At 44.6% G+C, this 17,299-nt stretch overlaps 2 protein-coding genes across 2 annotated transcripts in view; both read left to right on the forward strand.

Annotated features, from left to right (window-relative positions):
- The window catches only part of LOC125553130 (pirin-like protein), a 45,624-nt gene extending 33,655 nt beyond the window's left edge, over positions 1 to 11,969 (forward strand). The window contains exons 2-6 of the mRNA XM_048716917.1: positions 10,293 to 10,410; positions 10,539 to 10,601; positions 10,713 to 10,816; positions 10,921 to 11,428; positions 11,810 to 11,969. Of these exons, the coding sequence (XP_048572874.1) occupies positions 10,293 to 10,410; positions 10,539 to 10,601; positions 10,713 to 10,816; positions 10,921 to 11,404 (769 nt within the window). The 3' untranslated portion in view covers positions 11,405 to 11,428; positions 11,810 to 11,969. The remainder of the gene's footprint in view (positions 1 to 10,292; positions 10,411 to 10,538; positions 10,602 to 10,712; positions 10,817 to 10,920; positions 11,429 to 11,809) is intronic.
- Positions 3,779 to 5,640, forward strand: LOC125553129 (pirin-like protein). Its single transcript, XM_048716914.1, has 5 exons — positions 3,779 to 4,193; positions 4,285 to 4,402; positions 4,513 to 4,575; positions 4,687 to 4,790; positions 4,923 to 5,640. Exons 1-5 carry the CDS (start codon positions 3,832 to 3,834, stop codon positions 5,401 to 5,403), a joined length of 1,128 nt encoding a protein of 375 aa, XP_048572871.1. The 5' UTR covers positions 3,779 to 3,831; the 3' UTR covers positions 5,404 to 5,640.
- Positions 11,970 to 17,299: the final 5,330 nt, after the last annotated feature.

Here is a 17,299-nt window from a genome sequence, read left to right on the forward strand (position 1 = left end):
GTTGCAGTGTTTTTTATGAGCTATGTATACAAAGTCCTAGCTATCTTTGAGGCTGGGCTGTTTGTGCATGTTTCAGAATTTTTATCATGATGGTTTAGAAGATATGTATTTTCCGAATTACCTGTCCTAAAAGGCTGGCATATTTCATAGTCAAAGTTGAGCTTAGCTCTTGGCCATCTTAATGAGGTTTTCTCAAGATGAAAACATCTATAGGATTGCATAGGATGAAATATCTAGGCATCTTATGCACATATTGTGTTGTCTGACATGAACTGAAACTAGACCAATTTAATTACAAGACAAAAAAGACGGCATCTTCGCTAATGTTGTAGCTCATTTATGAAGTTTTAGATAAATGGATTTATTGGACACGCTAATCTGTAAAAAAAATTAAACAATACAACGGTTGAGGTCTGTCGATTTTATTAAGATAGATAAAAAAACATAGTGACCCAATTTATAAGCGAAACTAGACCAAAAACCACAAAGCCTGGTAAAAAAGAGCAAGAAAAATCAAAGAGAAAAGAAAAGCACAATAGAGCTTGGGGATAGGGGATTAAAGGAAACACACACGACCTCAACGAACATCATCTGTTGATTCTGTAGATTAAAAGATACAAAATAATATTTTAAAAAACTTATAGCAAACCAAAGAAACCAAACAATCACATTTTTTTAACACATCCATCAAACTGAAGATTTGAAATAACCCATATGTATTCATGGCAAAGATATGAGCACCATGTTGACCGGTGGCACAAACTTCGGAGGAGGGAGCGGTGCACACTTTGAAAGAGCGGGGGATGCACAGTCGGGGAGGACCAAGTGAAGCCAACGACATTTGATAGATCGCCATGATTTCCTATTGGTAGAACTTCGGTTTTGGATGACGATCATTCATGCGTATGAAACATATGCTATCTTTAAATGTGAAATTATATATTTGAAATGTATAGAAGTGTGTACAGTGGAATGAAACGTTTGGTCCATGTTTTTGTGAAATTTAACATCAACTAAAGTGTATATGTGCGCGCGCGCACACACACAGGAGGAATAGAAGAGAGACAGTTATAAATGTTGTAGTTTTTAGGGAAACTCACTTTGCTGAGCATGCATCATTTTATGAATCTACTAGAGCTGCTCTACATGTAAAGGACAATGTAACCCGTTTTAAAGGTTGTCTTTTTAGGAATCTACTAGAGTTGCTCTAAATGTCAGACGCCACACGTGCCGGCCATACGTCCACGGCCGAGCACTTGTTGGTCTCCTCCAAGTCTCGCATGTGTCTGCTTCTCTTTGCTTGCATACTACTCCTCATCTTTCTCCCCCTAGCTTGCTCAAACAGACTAGAGAGCGAAGCATCTCTCCGGAGAGGCGACGTCTTCCATTTTTCTCTCCCAATCGGCCCAACTACTACTGTCTCCATGTTATCTATTTTTCTCTTCACGAAGAACATGCGCACATGTTGGGGTGCTACGCCAATTTTCCTCTTCTCCTACCGTCCAAGTTTATAAGGGAAGGGATGTATACCAAGGGCTCATGGCTCCGGCAAGCAGTGGTGGCTGCAGAGATAACATATGAGGAGTGGGTAGAAGGATGAGGCATCGTGTTCGGAAGCGCAAGGCATCCATGGTCTACACGGCGAGAGAGTAATGAGACATGAAGAAAGAAACCTCGACGTGCGGTTGGATCTTGAGTTTGTAGCACCATCGAGCTATGGGGAGATGATGGGACTATGGAGAATTGGTTCATGTCAGTTGAATCAACTCCTCATGGGTCTTTGGCGAGTCAGATTCGTTGTCATCGAGCCTGAATCGATAAAGATTGCTTTTCTCAAATAGTGAAGTTTTTATGTTGCCTTGAGTATTTGAACATGTTGCAAGGATTTGGGGTGTTTAATTGTTGTCTAAAGATGAGACATGTTGCATTGATTCTTTTTTTTTAGAGAAAAGGCTTATAGCTCAGACTTTATACATAAAGCTGCACATGGCAGAGTCAGCCACAAGACACATTAAGGCATCAGGTAACAAAAGTCCAAAGTCAAAATGATAGACTAGCAATAACACTGAAAAAAGCTAAATGGAGATATGGTCTGTATGGAAGCCTTCAAGACCGAGAAACAATAGCTAAGATGGATCAGAAGGGAGGAGGTTGTTGGCGGTGGAGTGAATCTTGGCGATCACCAAGGTAATTCCATCAGCGTCCTTGGCTTTAACAAGCAGTTTGACTACTATAAAAAGGCCACCATTTTAAACAAACACTCAAATGGATGGTTAGGGCAACATGTTCAATGTTAAATTTGTTATGGGTAGTCCAAAGTGACCCAGATTGTGTGGCAAATACCATTCATAAGACAAGATAAATTATTCAAGAGACATTAGCAAGAAGAGGAAAAAGCTGAGAAAAATTATATAGGGTTCCATCGCGCATTCAGCCACGATTGAACACTACTCCAAAAGAATGTTGCCAAGACACATCTAAGTAGAATATGTCCCATGTCTTCATTCTCTCCCCAAAGAGAACATGCCACACCCAACGTGCCATTACATTTCAAAATATGATCACTCAAGAGGGCTTGCCACATTTTTTTGATCTTAGGTGTTATATGAGCCAACCAAACCCCTAAAAGTTTACGAGTATGCCTGCTCTGGACAAGTCTGAGATATAGAGCTTTAATGCAAAATTTATGAGAGGATGAGTGGGGCCAAAGTTTACGGTCATTTTCGGCAGAGGAAGAAGGAAAAAGGGTAGTAAGGGATTACCACTTAACTAATTCTTTTGGTGAAAGCGAGCAGCGGAAAGCAAGGTCCTAGTTATTTGCAGAAAGCTCATAAATGGTAATCTTTGGATTCACATCAGGTCAGGGTAGAGCATGTTAAGGGGGCCATCCCCATGCCACGAGTCTAGTTGGAACCGAGTGGCGACACCATTGCCGACACAAAATTTGATGTGGGATCTAAATTTGTCTCTAACCTTAACAATTGCTTTGCAAAAATCAAGAGCCCCCTCTAGAGTTAGCATTGAGGTATTTACTCCTAAGGATTTTTGGGCTTGCACATGTGCTTCTACTTAACCAACCTATACTTCTTTCTCTTATCATCAGAATTCCTATTGGAAGTACTACGGTGGTTGTCAAATCCCGCATGATTGCCCTCCAGGAGAGATAAAAGCCCATGGTGAACATGTGCAAAAGCTCGGAGGGCAAGCACTGATTAATACAGCTTTACCCCCGAGGTTAGCCATTCTTAATCAAAATGATAGTGATGTCGGCCATCTCAACATCCAACTTATAGTTAAACATAAGGGGAAGATGAGATCACCTTGCCGGAGGCCCCTATCATTTGCAAAATAAGGCCTCATGACACTGTTAATCCAAATAGTGGTGTGCCCGCCACAAATTATATTAGTTGCATAATCCAATGAGCATGCCCTGAGTTAACGCCTTTGATGGAGATTTTGGACATCGATGTTCTATGGATTGAATATATGTGGCATATGTGTTTTTTGTCGTTTGTCTATGTTGTTCCATATGTTTTTTCTTTTTGAAATCATGTTGTTCCATATGTTGGTTTCCTTTGATGGTGGATGTGGATCTGTTGCATAGCCATAATTATCGTGGGGCTGCGGCGTGGCGACGAGTGACGACCGCCGCACGGCAGCACGTCGTCTTCGTCGTCCGCGTCCACCCACCTGCTCCGGAAGCCGAAGCTGCCGCAGCCCCTTTGAAAAGGAATTTTATAAGAAAGAAGGAAAGAAAGCAGCCGCGCGCGCGCAGCACCCTGGTCAACGACCATCATCCCGCTCGCCGTTTATATACCGCCGGCATCCACCATGATCCAGCACCTCACCTCCCCTCCCCTCACCCAGCGGCGACGAACCAAGATGCTGAGGCAGCACCTCCCCCTCTTCTCATCTTCCCCTTCTTCCCCTATTCATATGGCACTCGCGCGCCTCGCCAGAAAGACAAGCTCTAGAAGTAGCGCCAAGACCAGACCTCTCCTCTTCCTGCTACTCCTAATTGCGATTCTTGTTGTGACGGCCGTCTTCTTGTTCCCACCAGCGACCATGTCTTCTTCATCGTCTTCGTCTTCCTCGTCCGTGCCGTTCGAGAATCCGAGGAAGGTGGTGAAGAAGGTGATGTCGCTATCCCAGGCCGAGGGGGACGGCGCCACCGTCCGCCGGAGCATCGGCGGGTAAGACACCAATCGCGATGAATTCTGAATTTCTCATTATGGGAAGCCGTCCTTGACCTCAGCCTGTCTCTTCTTGATGCTGCTGCTGCAGGCACGAGCTCCGGAACCTGGACCCGTTCCTCCTGCTCGACGAGTTCTCCGTCTCCAAGCCCGGCGGATTCCCTGACCATCCTCACCGGGGCTTCGAGACCGTGACCTACATGCTCGACGTAAGCACCGATGCTCCGCTTCTTCCATCTTTTTCTGCTCCATCGTGTTGCCTGCGAGGTGTTTGCTGAAATGCTTTCTTGTCTTTTGGGTTTTCTGACGATGCATGCAGGGGGCCTTCACCCACCAGGACTTCACTGGGCGCAAGGGCACCATCAGGACCGGAGATGTGCAGGTGCGACCTACCCATCCAATTTGTTCGGACAAACCATCTCATGCACTTGGCCCATTCATTCTATCTTGACTTGAACTAACATTGCGATCTGAATGCTCGGTTCCTGACCAGTGGATGACGGCTGGCCGCGGCATCGTGCACTCGGAGATGCCGGCTTCCGACGGCGTGCAGAAGGGCCTACAGCTCTGGATCAACCTCGCCTCCAAGGACAAGATGTATGTATCATATCAACGATTGTTTGTATATGAAATCTACTATCTAAAAAAAGATCATAAGAATAATAGGAGATCAACTTCTTTGCATTACAATGACCAATCACTTGACACTAATTGCTCGAACAATGCTAGGATCGAGCCACGGTACCAGGAGCTCAAGAAGGACATTAGCCAGGCTGAGAAGCATGGTGTGAAGGTGCGGATCATCGCAGGGGAGGCCTTCGGGGTGCAGTCGCCAGTCTACACACGCACACCAACAATATACATGGACTTCACAATGCAACCAGGGTCGCAGCTCCACCAGCCGATCCCCGAGGGCTGGAACGCTTTCGTGTACATCATCGAGGGGGAGGGTGTATTTGGTGGGGAGGGCGATGCACCGGCGAGCGCGCACCATTGCCTCGTGCTTGGTGCCGGCAACGGGCTTAGCGTGTGGAAACGGTCTGGCGCGCAGCTGCGGTTCGTGCTGGCGGCAGGGCAGCCGTTGAATGAGCCAGTGGTGCAGCAGGGGCTCTTCGTCATGAACTCTCGTGCCCAGATCCAGCAGGCCATGCAGGACTATTACTACGGACGCAACGGCTTCGAGAAGGCCAGCCAGTGGAGCTCCGCCTGATTCTCATCAGTGTCTCGATGTGATGATGATCAACGTCATTGTGCATTGTCGTGCAAATGATCAGGGAGGAATGGGAGATTGCATTTTACCATTACATTGATGCCTTTGTGTAGAGTGCCGTAGTAGTCTTGTTCTTCTTCGATTTTGTTCTTTTTTACTTGTTTATAGGAAAGAATGTGATGCAATACAAGTTTGTAATGAGGAGGAAGTTAATAATGACTGTTTGGTCATAAAAAAGGAAATTGTTTCATCATAGAATTGGGCAAGGAGAGCAAGGATACATAATGGGTGGATTTCAAGTAGGGGGGGGGGGAGAACATGCTGCACACTCAAGCGATTCAGATTTGAACAGGTGAAAATAATTTAAATAAAGAGTAAAATCCACCATTGGTCCTAAAAGTATTCGAGGTGTGTCACTTTAGTCCTAAAACTATGAAAACACATATTTGAGTCCTACTTCTTTCTAAAGTGTGTCACCGCCGGTCCTAAACTCATGGGGGCTAGGGTCGTACCGTACACTGGTGGGGGGTCGCCAAGGACACGTCGCTGTGGAGCCATCCGCGCCACGCACCCGCTCCGCCGGCCGCCTGCTTCCGGCGACCTCTGCCGGCCGCCTGCTTCTGGCGACCTCCGCCGGCTGCCGTTGCGCCCCAGTCACCTCTGACTTGTACGTGTGCTAGAGAAGCAGAGTGGGGGCACAATACGAGGGTAAGAAATTCAAGGGGTCTATTGCAATGTATCCAGTGGAGTTGTTTTTCCAACGTAGCCTTTCAATTGGACGTGGCAAAGGTCAAATTGCCACGGGTGCAGGTCAGGCTTGCTCCGGCGAGTTTAGGACCGGTGGTGGCACACTTTAGAAAGAAGTAGGACTCAGATATGCGTTTTCATAGTTTTAGGACTAAAGTGACACACCTTGAATACTTCTAGGACCAGTGGTGGATTTTACTCTTAAATAAATATGAGCCACCAACATGAGGCTGCCGAAGCGTTACCCGTACATTGCTTCTCGACGGCGTTATTCTCTCATGATGCAGTAAGGATCATGACGATGAAGCAGGCCGAGCAGAACAAGACCCTCAATATGAGGCTGCCGACCTCTAAAGTCTAGACTGGAAAGCACTATTGTGCATGAACGATGCAGAGGCCGGGGGTCATTCTCCTTTTCTAAAAAAAAACTATTGTGCATGAAAACTATGACTCCTAATCATGTACAAGAAGCTGGCGGTGAGCCTGATGCTGTGGGAAGATCAAGTTCGTGGATGCTTGTGTGCATATGCTAGGTGGGGGCGGCACAAGGACATGATGTTGTTCTATCCGAATGTATAGTGTAGTGATGAAATTGTAGATGCAGATGATTACAGATGATCTGTGTACAATGTATGGGTCGGTTACAATAATGCTGAAATTTAATTGTTTTTGTCAGCTGAAATTTAATTGTTGCCACCAGATTTTATTATCTCTGGATTTCTGCCAGATTACATGATCTTGTGAAACAATGTACAGAGTTCTTATAGATGTTTGATAGTAATTCAGAGTGCTATTGCCGTGTATCATTGTTTGGCGGAAATTCAGAGAGCTATTATCGTGTATCATTATTTGATAGCAACGCGGAGTGCTATTAAACATAGTGTTGTGCGCGCAGACATATTGGGTAGGATGTCTGTTGCAGTGCTTTTGATGAGCTATATCATGAACCACAAAACCACATAATTTTTTGAATGCTGGTTTAGAAGATATGTATTTTCCAAATTACTTATCCTAAAAGACTGACATATTTCATAGTCAGAGTTGAGCTTAGCTCTTGGCCATCTTAATGAGCTTTTCTCAAGATAAAAACATATATAGGATTGTATAGGATGAAATATCTAAGGCATCTTATGCATATGTTGTCTTGTCTGACTTGAACTGAAGTTAGACCAATTTAATTACAAGACAAAAAAGACAGTATCTTGGCTAAAGTTGTAGCTCATCTCTGAAGTTATAATTTTTTTGGATTTATTGGACATGTTGACTCTGTAGATATTTTTTAACAGAGCAAGGGTTGAGGTTTGTCTTTCATTAAGATAGAAAAGACATAGTGACCGGGTTTATAAGGGAAACTAGACCAAAAACCACAAAGCATGGTAAAAAAGACCAAGAAAAAAATCAAAGAGAAGAAAAAAAGCAAAAAACAAAAAAAGACACTAGAGCTTGAGGACAGGGGAATAGAGGATAAACACACGACCTCAAGGAACGTAATATGTTGATTCTGTAGATTAAAAGATACAGAAAAATGTAGACAAAAAACGTATAGCAAACCAGAGAAACCAAACAATCATATTTGTTTTAACACATCCACCAAATTGAAGATTTCGAATAACCCATATGTATTAACAGCAAAGACACGAGCACCATGTTGACCGGTGGCACAAACTTCAGAGGAGGGAGCGGCGCACACTTCGAAGGAGGGAGATGCATAGTTGGGGAGGACCATGTGAAGCCAATGATATTTGATAGATTGTGCATGACTTGCTTTTGGTAGAACTTTGGTTTTGGATCACGGTCGTTCATGCGTATGAAACCTATGCTATGTTTAAATTGAATTTAAAATATAAAATTATAGATTTGAAATGTATTGAAGTGTGTAAAGTTGATGTGAAATGTTTGGTCCATATTTATGTGAAATTTAACATCAATTAGAGTGTATTTTTTTGCAAATGCAATTAAAGTGTATATGCATGCGCGAGTGCACACACGGGAGGAATAATAGAAGAGAGACAATTATAAAGGTTCTAGTTTTTAGGGAAACTCACTTTGCACACTAGCTTTAGAGCCTTAAAAATGTAAAGGGCAATGTAGTGAAAATCCTTTTCTGAGTCCGGGCTCATCTGCACCCGTGTTGAATAAAAAATTCAAAACAAATACTAGAAAAATTCAAAAAATTCCAATTTGTTTTCCCATGGTAGACAATTTGGTGCGTGAGGTTCGACCCAATTTTCATATGATTTGGGCAACTGAGCAACTCTCGGCAAAAAAGACAAATTCGGGGTCTGTAAAACAGTTTAATGCTCATGTACTGTTTTGACCCGATTTATCTTTTTTGCTGAGAGTTACTCAGATTTCCAAATGAGCTAATATTTGGAGAGAACCTCACGCAATAAATTGTCTATCTTAGGAAAAAAAATTGGAATTTTGTGTATTTTTGTAGTATTGTTTTCGATTTTTTTTTTGATCGGGTGCAGATGAGTCTGGACACCGAATCGCTACACTCGCAATGTAGCGATTTCTAAAGGTTATTTTTTCAGGAATCAATAGAGCTGCTAAATGTTAGATGCCACATCCATACATCAACGGACGAGCACTTCTTGATCGACTGTTTCTCTTTGCTTGCATACAACTCCCCGTCTCTCTCTCCTTAGCTTGCTCAAATAGATTAGAGAATGATGTATCTCTCCGGTGAGGCCACGTCTTCCATTTTTTTCCCCAAATGGGCCAAACTACTACTTGTGTTTTTCTCTCCACGAAGAAAGAAGATGTGCGTATGTTGGGGTGTTGTGACAGTTTGTTTTTCTCTTCTCCTATCCTACAAGTTTAGAAGGGAAGTGGTGTATAACATATACTAAGGTTTCATGGCTCCGGCGAGTGGTGGTGGTTGCAGAGACAACTGATAAGGAGTGGGTAGAAGGACGAGGCATCGTGCTAGGAAGCGCAATGAATCAACTCCTACCGGGTCTTTGGCGAGTCAGATTCGTTGTCATTGAGCCTGAATCGACAAAGAACGCTTTTCTCAAATACTACCTCCGTTTCAGTTTACAAGTCCTACGCGTATATCTAGGTTGCCAATTTTATCACCCTAATATAAATTATATAACACAAAAATTATACCTTTTGAAAGTAGAAACTCCGAAGTTTATGTTGGTATATTTTTTGTAATATATGACTTGTATTAGATTGGTCAAATTGACGACCTAGGGGTACGCGCACGCCCTGTAAACTGAGAGAGAGGTAGTAGTGAAGTTTTTATGTTGCCTCCCTTGAGTGTTTGAACATGTTGTGAGCATGTAATGTGTTTGTTGTCTAAAGATGAGACATGTTGCATTGATTCTCAAGGAAATTAAAGCTTACATGCACTTGTGAGAAAGCTCGACGGACAAGCGCTGATTAATACGTACAACTTTCCCCAAGGTTAGTTAGCAGCGTGAAGATCAATTTTTAACCTTTTATTTGCAACGAATGTAGATGTGTTGCATAACCATAATATTCTGGTTCGGCGGCGTGGTGACGACCGGCGCACGGCAGCACGTCGTCGTCGCCCGCGTCCACCAGACCCACCTGAGCTCCGAAGCAGCCGCAGCCCCTTTGAATTGAATTGAAAAAGATAGAAGAAAGAAAGCAGCCGCGCGCGCGCAGCAACCTGGTCAACGACCATGATCCACCACCTCACCTCACCTGACCTCACAGCGACGAAGATGCTGAGGCAGCTCCTCCTCCTCTTCTTCCCCTATTTATAGGGCGCTCGTGCGCGTCACTAATTTCAACGGCAGCCGTCGTGTTCCTCTTGCGTCCAGAAAGACAAGCTCAAGCTCTCTAGAAGTAGCGCCAACAACACCAGACCTTTTCTGTGCCTGGCCCTCTTCCTCCTCCTGGTTCTTGGTCTGACGGTCGTCTTCTTGTTCCCACCAGCGATCATGTCTTCCTCTTCCTCGTCCGTCTCGTTCCAGACTCCGAGGAAGGTGGTGAAGAAGGTGCTCTCGTTGTCCCAGTCCGAGGCGGACGGCGCCACCGTCCGCCGGAGCATCGGCCGGTACGACACCAATCCCTCTCTCAACCGCGCAAGACGGATGAATCAACTCTGAATTTCTGATGGGTCGACCTCTGTTTGTCTTTTCTTGATGCTGCTGCTGCTGCAGGCACGAGGTCCCGAACCTGGACCCGTTCCTCCTGCTGGACGAGTTCTCCGTCTCCAAGCCCGCCGGCTTCCCCGACCACCCCCACCGGGGCTTCGAGACCGTCACCTACATGCTCGACGTACGCATCCCAACATGCTCTGCTTCTTCCATCTAGTGCTCTGTTCCCTTCTGCCTGCACCATGTTGATGTTGCCCGCAAGCTGTTTGCTGAAATGCTTGCTTCTGTTTTTCGTTTCTGACTATGCAGGGGGCCTTCACCCACCAGGACTTCTCGGGGCGCAAGGGCACCATCAGGACCGGAGATGTGCAGGTCTGACCTACTCATCCAATTTGTTCACACAAACCATCACATGCACTTGGCCCATTCATTCTATCTTGACTTGAACTAACATTGCGACCCGAATGCTGGGTTCCTGACCAGTGGATGACGGCTGGCCGCGGCATCGTGCACTCGGAGATGCCGGCATCTGACGGCGTGCAGAAGGGCCTGCAGCTCTGGATCAACCTCGCCTCCAAGGACAAGATGTATGTATCTACTATCTATAAAAACATCATATGAATCATATGATGTCAACGTCTTTACATTACAATGACCAATCACTCGAAACTAATTGCTCGAACAATGCTAGGATCAAGCCGCGGTACCAGGAGCTCGAGAGCAAGGACATCAGCCAGGCCGAGAAGGACGGTGTGAAGGTGCGGATCATCGCCGGGGAGGCCTTCGGGGTGCGGTCGCCGGTCTACACACGGACGCCAACCATGTACATGGACTTCACAATGCAACCAGGGTCGCAACTCCACCAGCCAATCCCCAAGGGCTGGAACGCTTTCGTGTACATCATCAAAGGGGAGGGTGTATTTGGCAGGGAGGCCGCGGCGCCGGCGAGCGCCCACCATTGCCTTGTGCTCGGCACTGGCGATGGGCTCAGTGTGTGGAACCGGTCCGGTGCGCGGCTGCGGTTCATGCTGGCGGCAGGTCAGCCCTTGAACGAGCTAGTGGTGCAGCAGGGGCCCTTCGTCATGAACTCTCGTGCCCAGATCCAGAAGGCCATGGAGGACTATTACTACGGCCGCAACGGCTTCGAGAAGGCCAGCCAGTGGAGCTCCACTTGAGTCTGATCAGTTTGTTGATGTCATCTTCTATATCTAAATAGCTACCCCCACTAACTATTTTTCTCAACATGCAAGCATGCCACATCATCCCATAACATGCATGAGAAAAGGCCCACCTTCACTATCATATGTCTCCCAACATGCAAGCATGTCACTTCATCATTAAACATGCATGAAAAAAAGACTCATCTCAACATGCAAACATCCAAGAGAATTTTCATTCTACTATGCTATTTATAGTTAATAAAAAAATACAATTATATAGTAATCAAACATAATAAATTATATGTATTTTCAGTTTTAGCTTTTTATATTATTACTTCAGTTATTCATTATTCATACAACGAATCATATTAAAATATGTTGCAAAATATTCCCGCAACAACGTGCGGGGCATCATCTAGTGATGATTAACGTCGCGGTGCATTGTCGCGCAAAAAATTGGGGAGAAAAGGGAAATTTCATTGTACCATTTTATTGATGCCTTTGTGTAGAGTACAGTAGTAGTCTTGTTTTTCTTTCATTCGTTGTACCATAGAAGAATGTAGAGCTGTTTTACGGTGATTGGGTTAGTACTCGGAGTACTTAGCAGTACTTACATGTCTGATCACGTCTGATTTTTATTAGCCGTCAGATCTTGCGGGGAATTTTAATTGATTAAATTTAATATGTTAATTGCGATAAGGGCATAATGGTCCAGGGGGAAATATCTTTTCTTGAACTGATCACCTGAGGACCAGATCCATGTCTACTCGATTCAGTTCAGAATCCTCCTCCGATCTATTCGTCGCCGCTCGCCGCTCCTGACCTTCTCCGTCCTCGACCTGCCCGGCGAGAGGAATAAATTCATCGTCCTCGTCCTCCACCCAACCAACCCCAGCCCCCCACGCCGTCACCGAAGAAGAAGAAGGCCGGATCTGCGCCGGCTGAATCGGCGGCGACCGCGGCGGGCGATCCCATCTCTTCGCGCGTACCATCCTTAAGGTATGAATTCGGCTTGGCGTTCTGCTCGTTCTCTTGGCCGTTGCGCCCCTCCACCGTGCATGCAGTACAACCTCAACCCCACAAGATCCGGGTACGGACTAGAACAACGAATGGAAAGCTTCATCGTGGCATAGTTTCTCTTGAGCTAATCGCATCATGTTTGTTTAAGTAAGATGTTGACGTTTGAGATGAGATATACTAAAGGAAGATGAGATACTGGTTCCATAGTTCACTTAATTTAGTTTATTAAAGTCATCACTTTAGGTTTGCATAGCGCATGAAATATAGTTTAAAGGAAGATGAGATACTACTTGTTGGACGTTGATGATTGGTTTCCCTCACATGTCAAACCAGCAAAGTCTTTTCCATGCACTTGTCTTTGCCTATGAGCTATTTTACACCTGCAACATTGATAAACAGAAAGATGTTGATGATTGGTTTCCCTCACATGTCATATGCAGGAAGACATGGCGTATGCAAGTGATGAGAGTATGTTCGAGTATGTAAATGTTGTCAGCAAGATGTTTGATAGTGAGGCTGAAGGCTATGAATTCTACAACAAATATGCTCTTGAAAAAGGTTTTAGTGTGAGGAAAAGCTACGTTGAGTGGGATGGATCCAACAAATACATAATTTTAAGGAAATTTGTGTGTAGTCGTCAAGGGTTTCGCGAAGATAAGCACATGAAAAGAAAGATGGAAGATAGAAAAAGGAGGCCACGAAGTTTAACTCGTGTTGGGTGTAATGCTAAATTGGTCATTACGAGACAGGAGGAAACCGGTCGGTGGTTTGTCAAGGATTTCATCGATGAGCACAGCCATCCTCTAGCCCCACGGGATCTTTCTTGTCTGCTGCGTTCGCACAGACGAATTAGCGATGAGCAGAAAGCGGACATTGCGGACATGGAAAAATGTGGGATCCGCAAATACCGTATTATGGATATTTTGTGCTTTCAATACGGTGGATTTGCTAAGGTTGGATGCATAAAGAGGGACGTTTATAATTTCTGCCATGCTAATAAGCAGGAGACAATCAGTGTCGGTGATGCTAAAACGGTGATCATGCACATGATGGCGAGGCAAGAGCGAGATGTGGATTTTTTCTTCAAGTACTTGGTAGACGAGCATGGCCATCTGAAGGGACTGTTCTGGGCTGATAGTCAATCGCGACTTGACTACGAGGCTTTCGGAGACGTCATTGTTTTTGATAGCACATACAGAACCAACAAATACAATCTGCCATTCGTGCCTTTTGTCGGGTTGAATCACCACCGCAGCACTGTTATATTTGGCTGTGGTATAATTTCTCATGAAACAAGCCAGGCATACGAGTGGATGTTGCGGACCTTTTCTGATTGCATGGCACAGAAGCATCCGATATTTGTGATCACAGATGGGGACCTTGCAATGCAGAGAGCAATAAGGGTGGTCTGGCCAGACTCAAACCATAGACTATGTATATGGCACATTCAGCAGAACATTGTACGCCATCTGCATGATGACGATGTAAAGGAGGAATTCAGATCTTTCATTTATGATACTTCTTCCATTGAAGAGCATGAGATAAAATGGATACAATTCTTAGAACGGAATAAAGTAACCAGTGAGGAGTCTTGGCTGCATCAGATGTATCAGATGAGAAAGTTGTGGTGTGCTCCATATCTTGAGGGGCGTTGTTTCCTAGGATTGAGCAGCAATCAGAGGAGTGAGAGCTTGAACTCTGTGCTACATACGCATCTTGAGGGTAAGATGTCGTTGTTTGAAATGCTAGAGCACTATGAGCGTTGCCTTGCGTCGCGACGGATTAACGAAGCTCTCCATGACGTCAAAGCCTTGCAGTCCGTTCCATTTACAGAGGAAAATGCTTCGCCGCTTGAGAAACACGCCGCAACAGTTTTCACACCTAGTGTCTTTAAGATGGTCTTATGGAGCATAGATGCTGTCAGCAAATGTCAGATTAGAGAGATACTAGATGGATCAGAAGATTCCACTTATGTTGTGTCCAAGTAGGAAAGAATGGATAAAAAGTTTGGAGTGCGCATTGAAGAGCAAGGAGGTCTTTTGCACAGGGTGAGTTGTTCTTGCCGTAAGCTGGAATGCGCAGGCACACCATGTTCCCACATTTTTTACATATTGGGGATTTTAAAACAAACAATTCTGCCCGGTTGTTGCGTTCCCACTAGGTGGACTATGAATGCAAAATGTGCATACGCACCTACCAGAAAAAACCAGATGTATGACTATTCGGTAAGCCTGCAGAGGTACCGCGAGTTGCGGAATTGTAGTCACGCCGCAAGTTTCCAGGCACGCCACTCTGATGAGGACTATCACCGTCTAAAGATGCTTTTGCAAGTACAACATCATGGCAAGCAATCAAGTTTTGAACAAGCTGACAGCAAGGAGTCAACTAATGCTCAGCATAACAGCATTAGGTTTGGCCCGTTGATGCCGCACTCGCAGAAAGTTGATAAGGTTCTGGATCCCGTGCATGTGCCAGGACGAGGTGCACCGAAGAAAAGGCTGCAGGCAAAGACAAAGAAGTCAAGATCACAGAATATCTGTGGATATTGCAAGAAACCAGGTCACAATCGACGTAAATGTGCTAAATTGCTAGAGGTACGAAATATGTTCATATTTTTTTGCATGTGTTTTACTCATAATTGATGTCCATGTGATTTATTGTATTCTTCTGTGTAGGATCTCGAGGCTGAACTGTGATATCTACATACAGCATGAACCAACGATGAGCCAGAGAAAGTCGTGTGCCATTCAGCTTTGTGTGACGTGGTGTTTGCATTCTATTTCATCGTGACAGTAATTTAGTGAAGTGCGGTTGTACTGCCATGTTACTGTATTAGTTCGACATCTTTCGTTTCCATTTTCTGTGTGTATCATTTGATGTCCAACTTTAAGAATGATGATGTATTTCGACAAATTGGGCACTATGATTCTTCACCCTTACTATGGTTGTCATGCATATTCATAATCATCATGCATATTCTTCATTTACAGAGCAATAATGACTGACGTATTTTTTAAATAAGCGGGGCCCACTGGGGTGTGCTTGGAAATCTTTGAAAAACCTCCATGCACGTTCATCTTCGCTGCATGCAAATCGGGCGGCAGCCGCTGTGCCAGTAGCTGTCAAGGCCTTGATGAATCACTATTCACATGCAGGTCCCCGACTCTTGCATGCAGGTCCCCTTGAGGCATAGACCGATGTTTTCAGCAGTCAGTCTAGAGGGCATTATAAATTCAAAAAAATTCAAAAAAATACAAAAACTTGGAAACCTAGTTTTGTTTGTGGAAGAGATCATGTGTGCCAAAACTGAGGTGATTTGGAGGTGGTCGAAAAAATGCCCGCATTCCCGGAGGGACCATTTGGTCTAACTTAAGCCAGTTTTTGAAAAAACGTGAATTTTTCCACCACCTCCAAATCACCCAAATTTTCTTGTACATGGTCACCCACATGTGCAAAACATGTGTATGCAAGAAAATTTTGAAAAAAATTATTTTACAATGCCCCCTTGAGGCATAGACCGATGTTTTCAGCAGTCAGTCTAGAGGGCATTATAAATTCAATTTTTTTAAAAAAAATACAAAAACTTGGAAACCTAGTTTTGTTTGTGGAAGAGATCATGTGTGCCAAAACTGAGGTGATTTGGAGGTGGTCGAAAAAATGCAATTTCTGATATTTTCACAGGTTACAAAATATATTATTGGACAGAATATAGACAGCACCACACAGCAACAGCACATTCCTCGAATACAATAGAAGATAGCTCTCCGAATACAATTCATCATATTAGTCTCCGAATTCAAAAGACCGAACAAAGATAGAACACTACAAGTCTCGAGACCGCGAGTAGCAAGTTTGTCTTCACATTACAAGTCGATATCGATCATCTAAACTACCATCACATAGAAGAGAGTTGCGGTCATCACGATGAGCATCATCGCGATGAAACTGGTCTTCATCCGGTTCCTCCAGCGCTCCGTCCTCTCTCCTGCTAGATAGCGGGCGTATCTAGATTCCGCCTCCGCCCTAGTGGTGTACCCTTTGTAACTGTTACCGCTGAAACGGTGAACCTGTCTCCGACACTCCTCCCAGTCGTCGTAGACTCCGGGAACCTTACCCTTGTACACGACATACGACGGCATCTCTATGCACAAGCCAAACAACAGACAATACATAAGCAATAAATAAGTATGCAACAAAAGGATCGGAAGAGAAAAGCAAGACATTAATAGCACAATTCATGGTCCTAGTAATAAATAGCATCGATTACATATAAGTTGAACGACTGTCCAAACCAAAGAGACATACAATTCATTAAAGTTTAATTACAACATGAGCCAATCAATGTTTCAGAACTACACATAGCATCACTACTTTCGACTCGACTCATGGGACCGGAGCGTGGATGAAGCCGCCGTCTGTCCTGATGGTCATGAAATCGCGGGCGTTGTCAGCCTGCATTTGTAGCGTTGTGTCTATCTCACTGCACAGAACACGGAATGTTAGAAAAAATAAAGAACGATCGATGGATGCATTTTTTGCTGTTTTGGCTGATGTTGTTTTGGTGCTGTTTTCGTGCCATTTAGGATGGCTGCAGTGACTTTTTGGTGCCATTTTTGATCTTTTAATATGGTTGTAGTGAGAGCAAAATATGGCTGTTATTTTTTTTGTTTTGTTTCAGAAACAGGACAAACCAAAGGGCCCACGTCTCCCCTCCAGATTTTTCGAGGGCCAAAGGGCAGGACGTTTGAGTTTTCGAGGCAACTCCCCATGTCTCCCCTCCACTGGCAACTCCCCACGACTCCCCTCCACTGGCAACTCCCCATGACGCAGGGAACTCCCCTCCTATTCCATTGCCGCTCAATCTGCCTCCCTCTGCCTCCCTCCTCATTC

Source organism: Triticum urartu, chromosome 4, assembly GCF_003073215.2.
Source record: "Triticum urartu cultivar G1812 chromosome 4, Tu2.1, whole genome shotgun sequence".
NCBI classification, from domain to species: Eukaryota; Viridiplantae; Streptophyta; class Magnoliopsida; order Poales; family Poaceae; genus Triticum; species Triticum urartu.

What these genes read in the sequence shown, in the direction of transcription:
- LOC125553129 (XM_048716914.1), top strand. Translation starts at nt 3,832, where the DNA reads ATGATCCAGCACCTCACCTCCCCTCCCCTCACCCAGCGGCGACGAACC. An exon ending in GTCCGCCGGAGCATCGGCGG is followed by an intron (nt 4,194 to 4,284) that starts GTAAGACACCAA and finishes CTGCTGCTGCAG; the next exon opens with GCACGAGCTCCGGAACCTGG. An exon ending in TCAGGACCGGAGATGTGCAG is followed by an intron (nt 4,576 to 4,686) that starts GTGCGACCTACC and finishes GTTCCTGACCAG; the next exon opens with TGGATGACGGCTGGCCGCGG.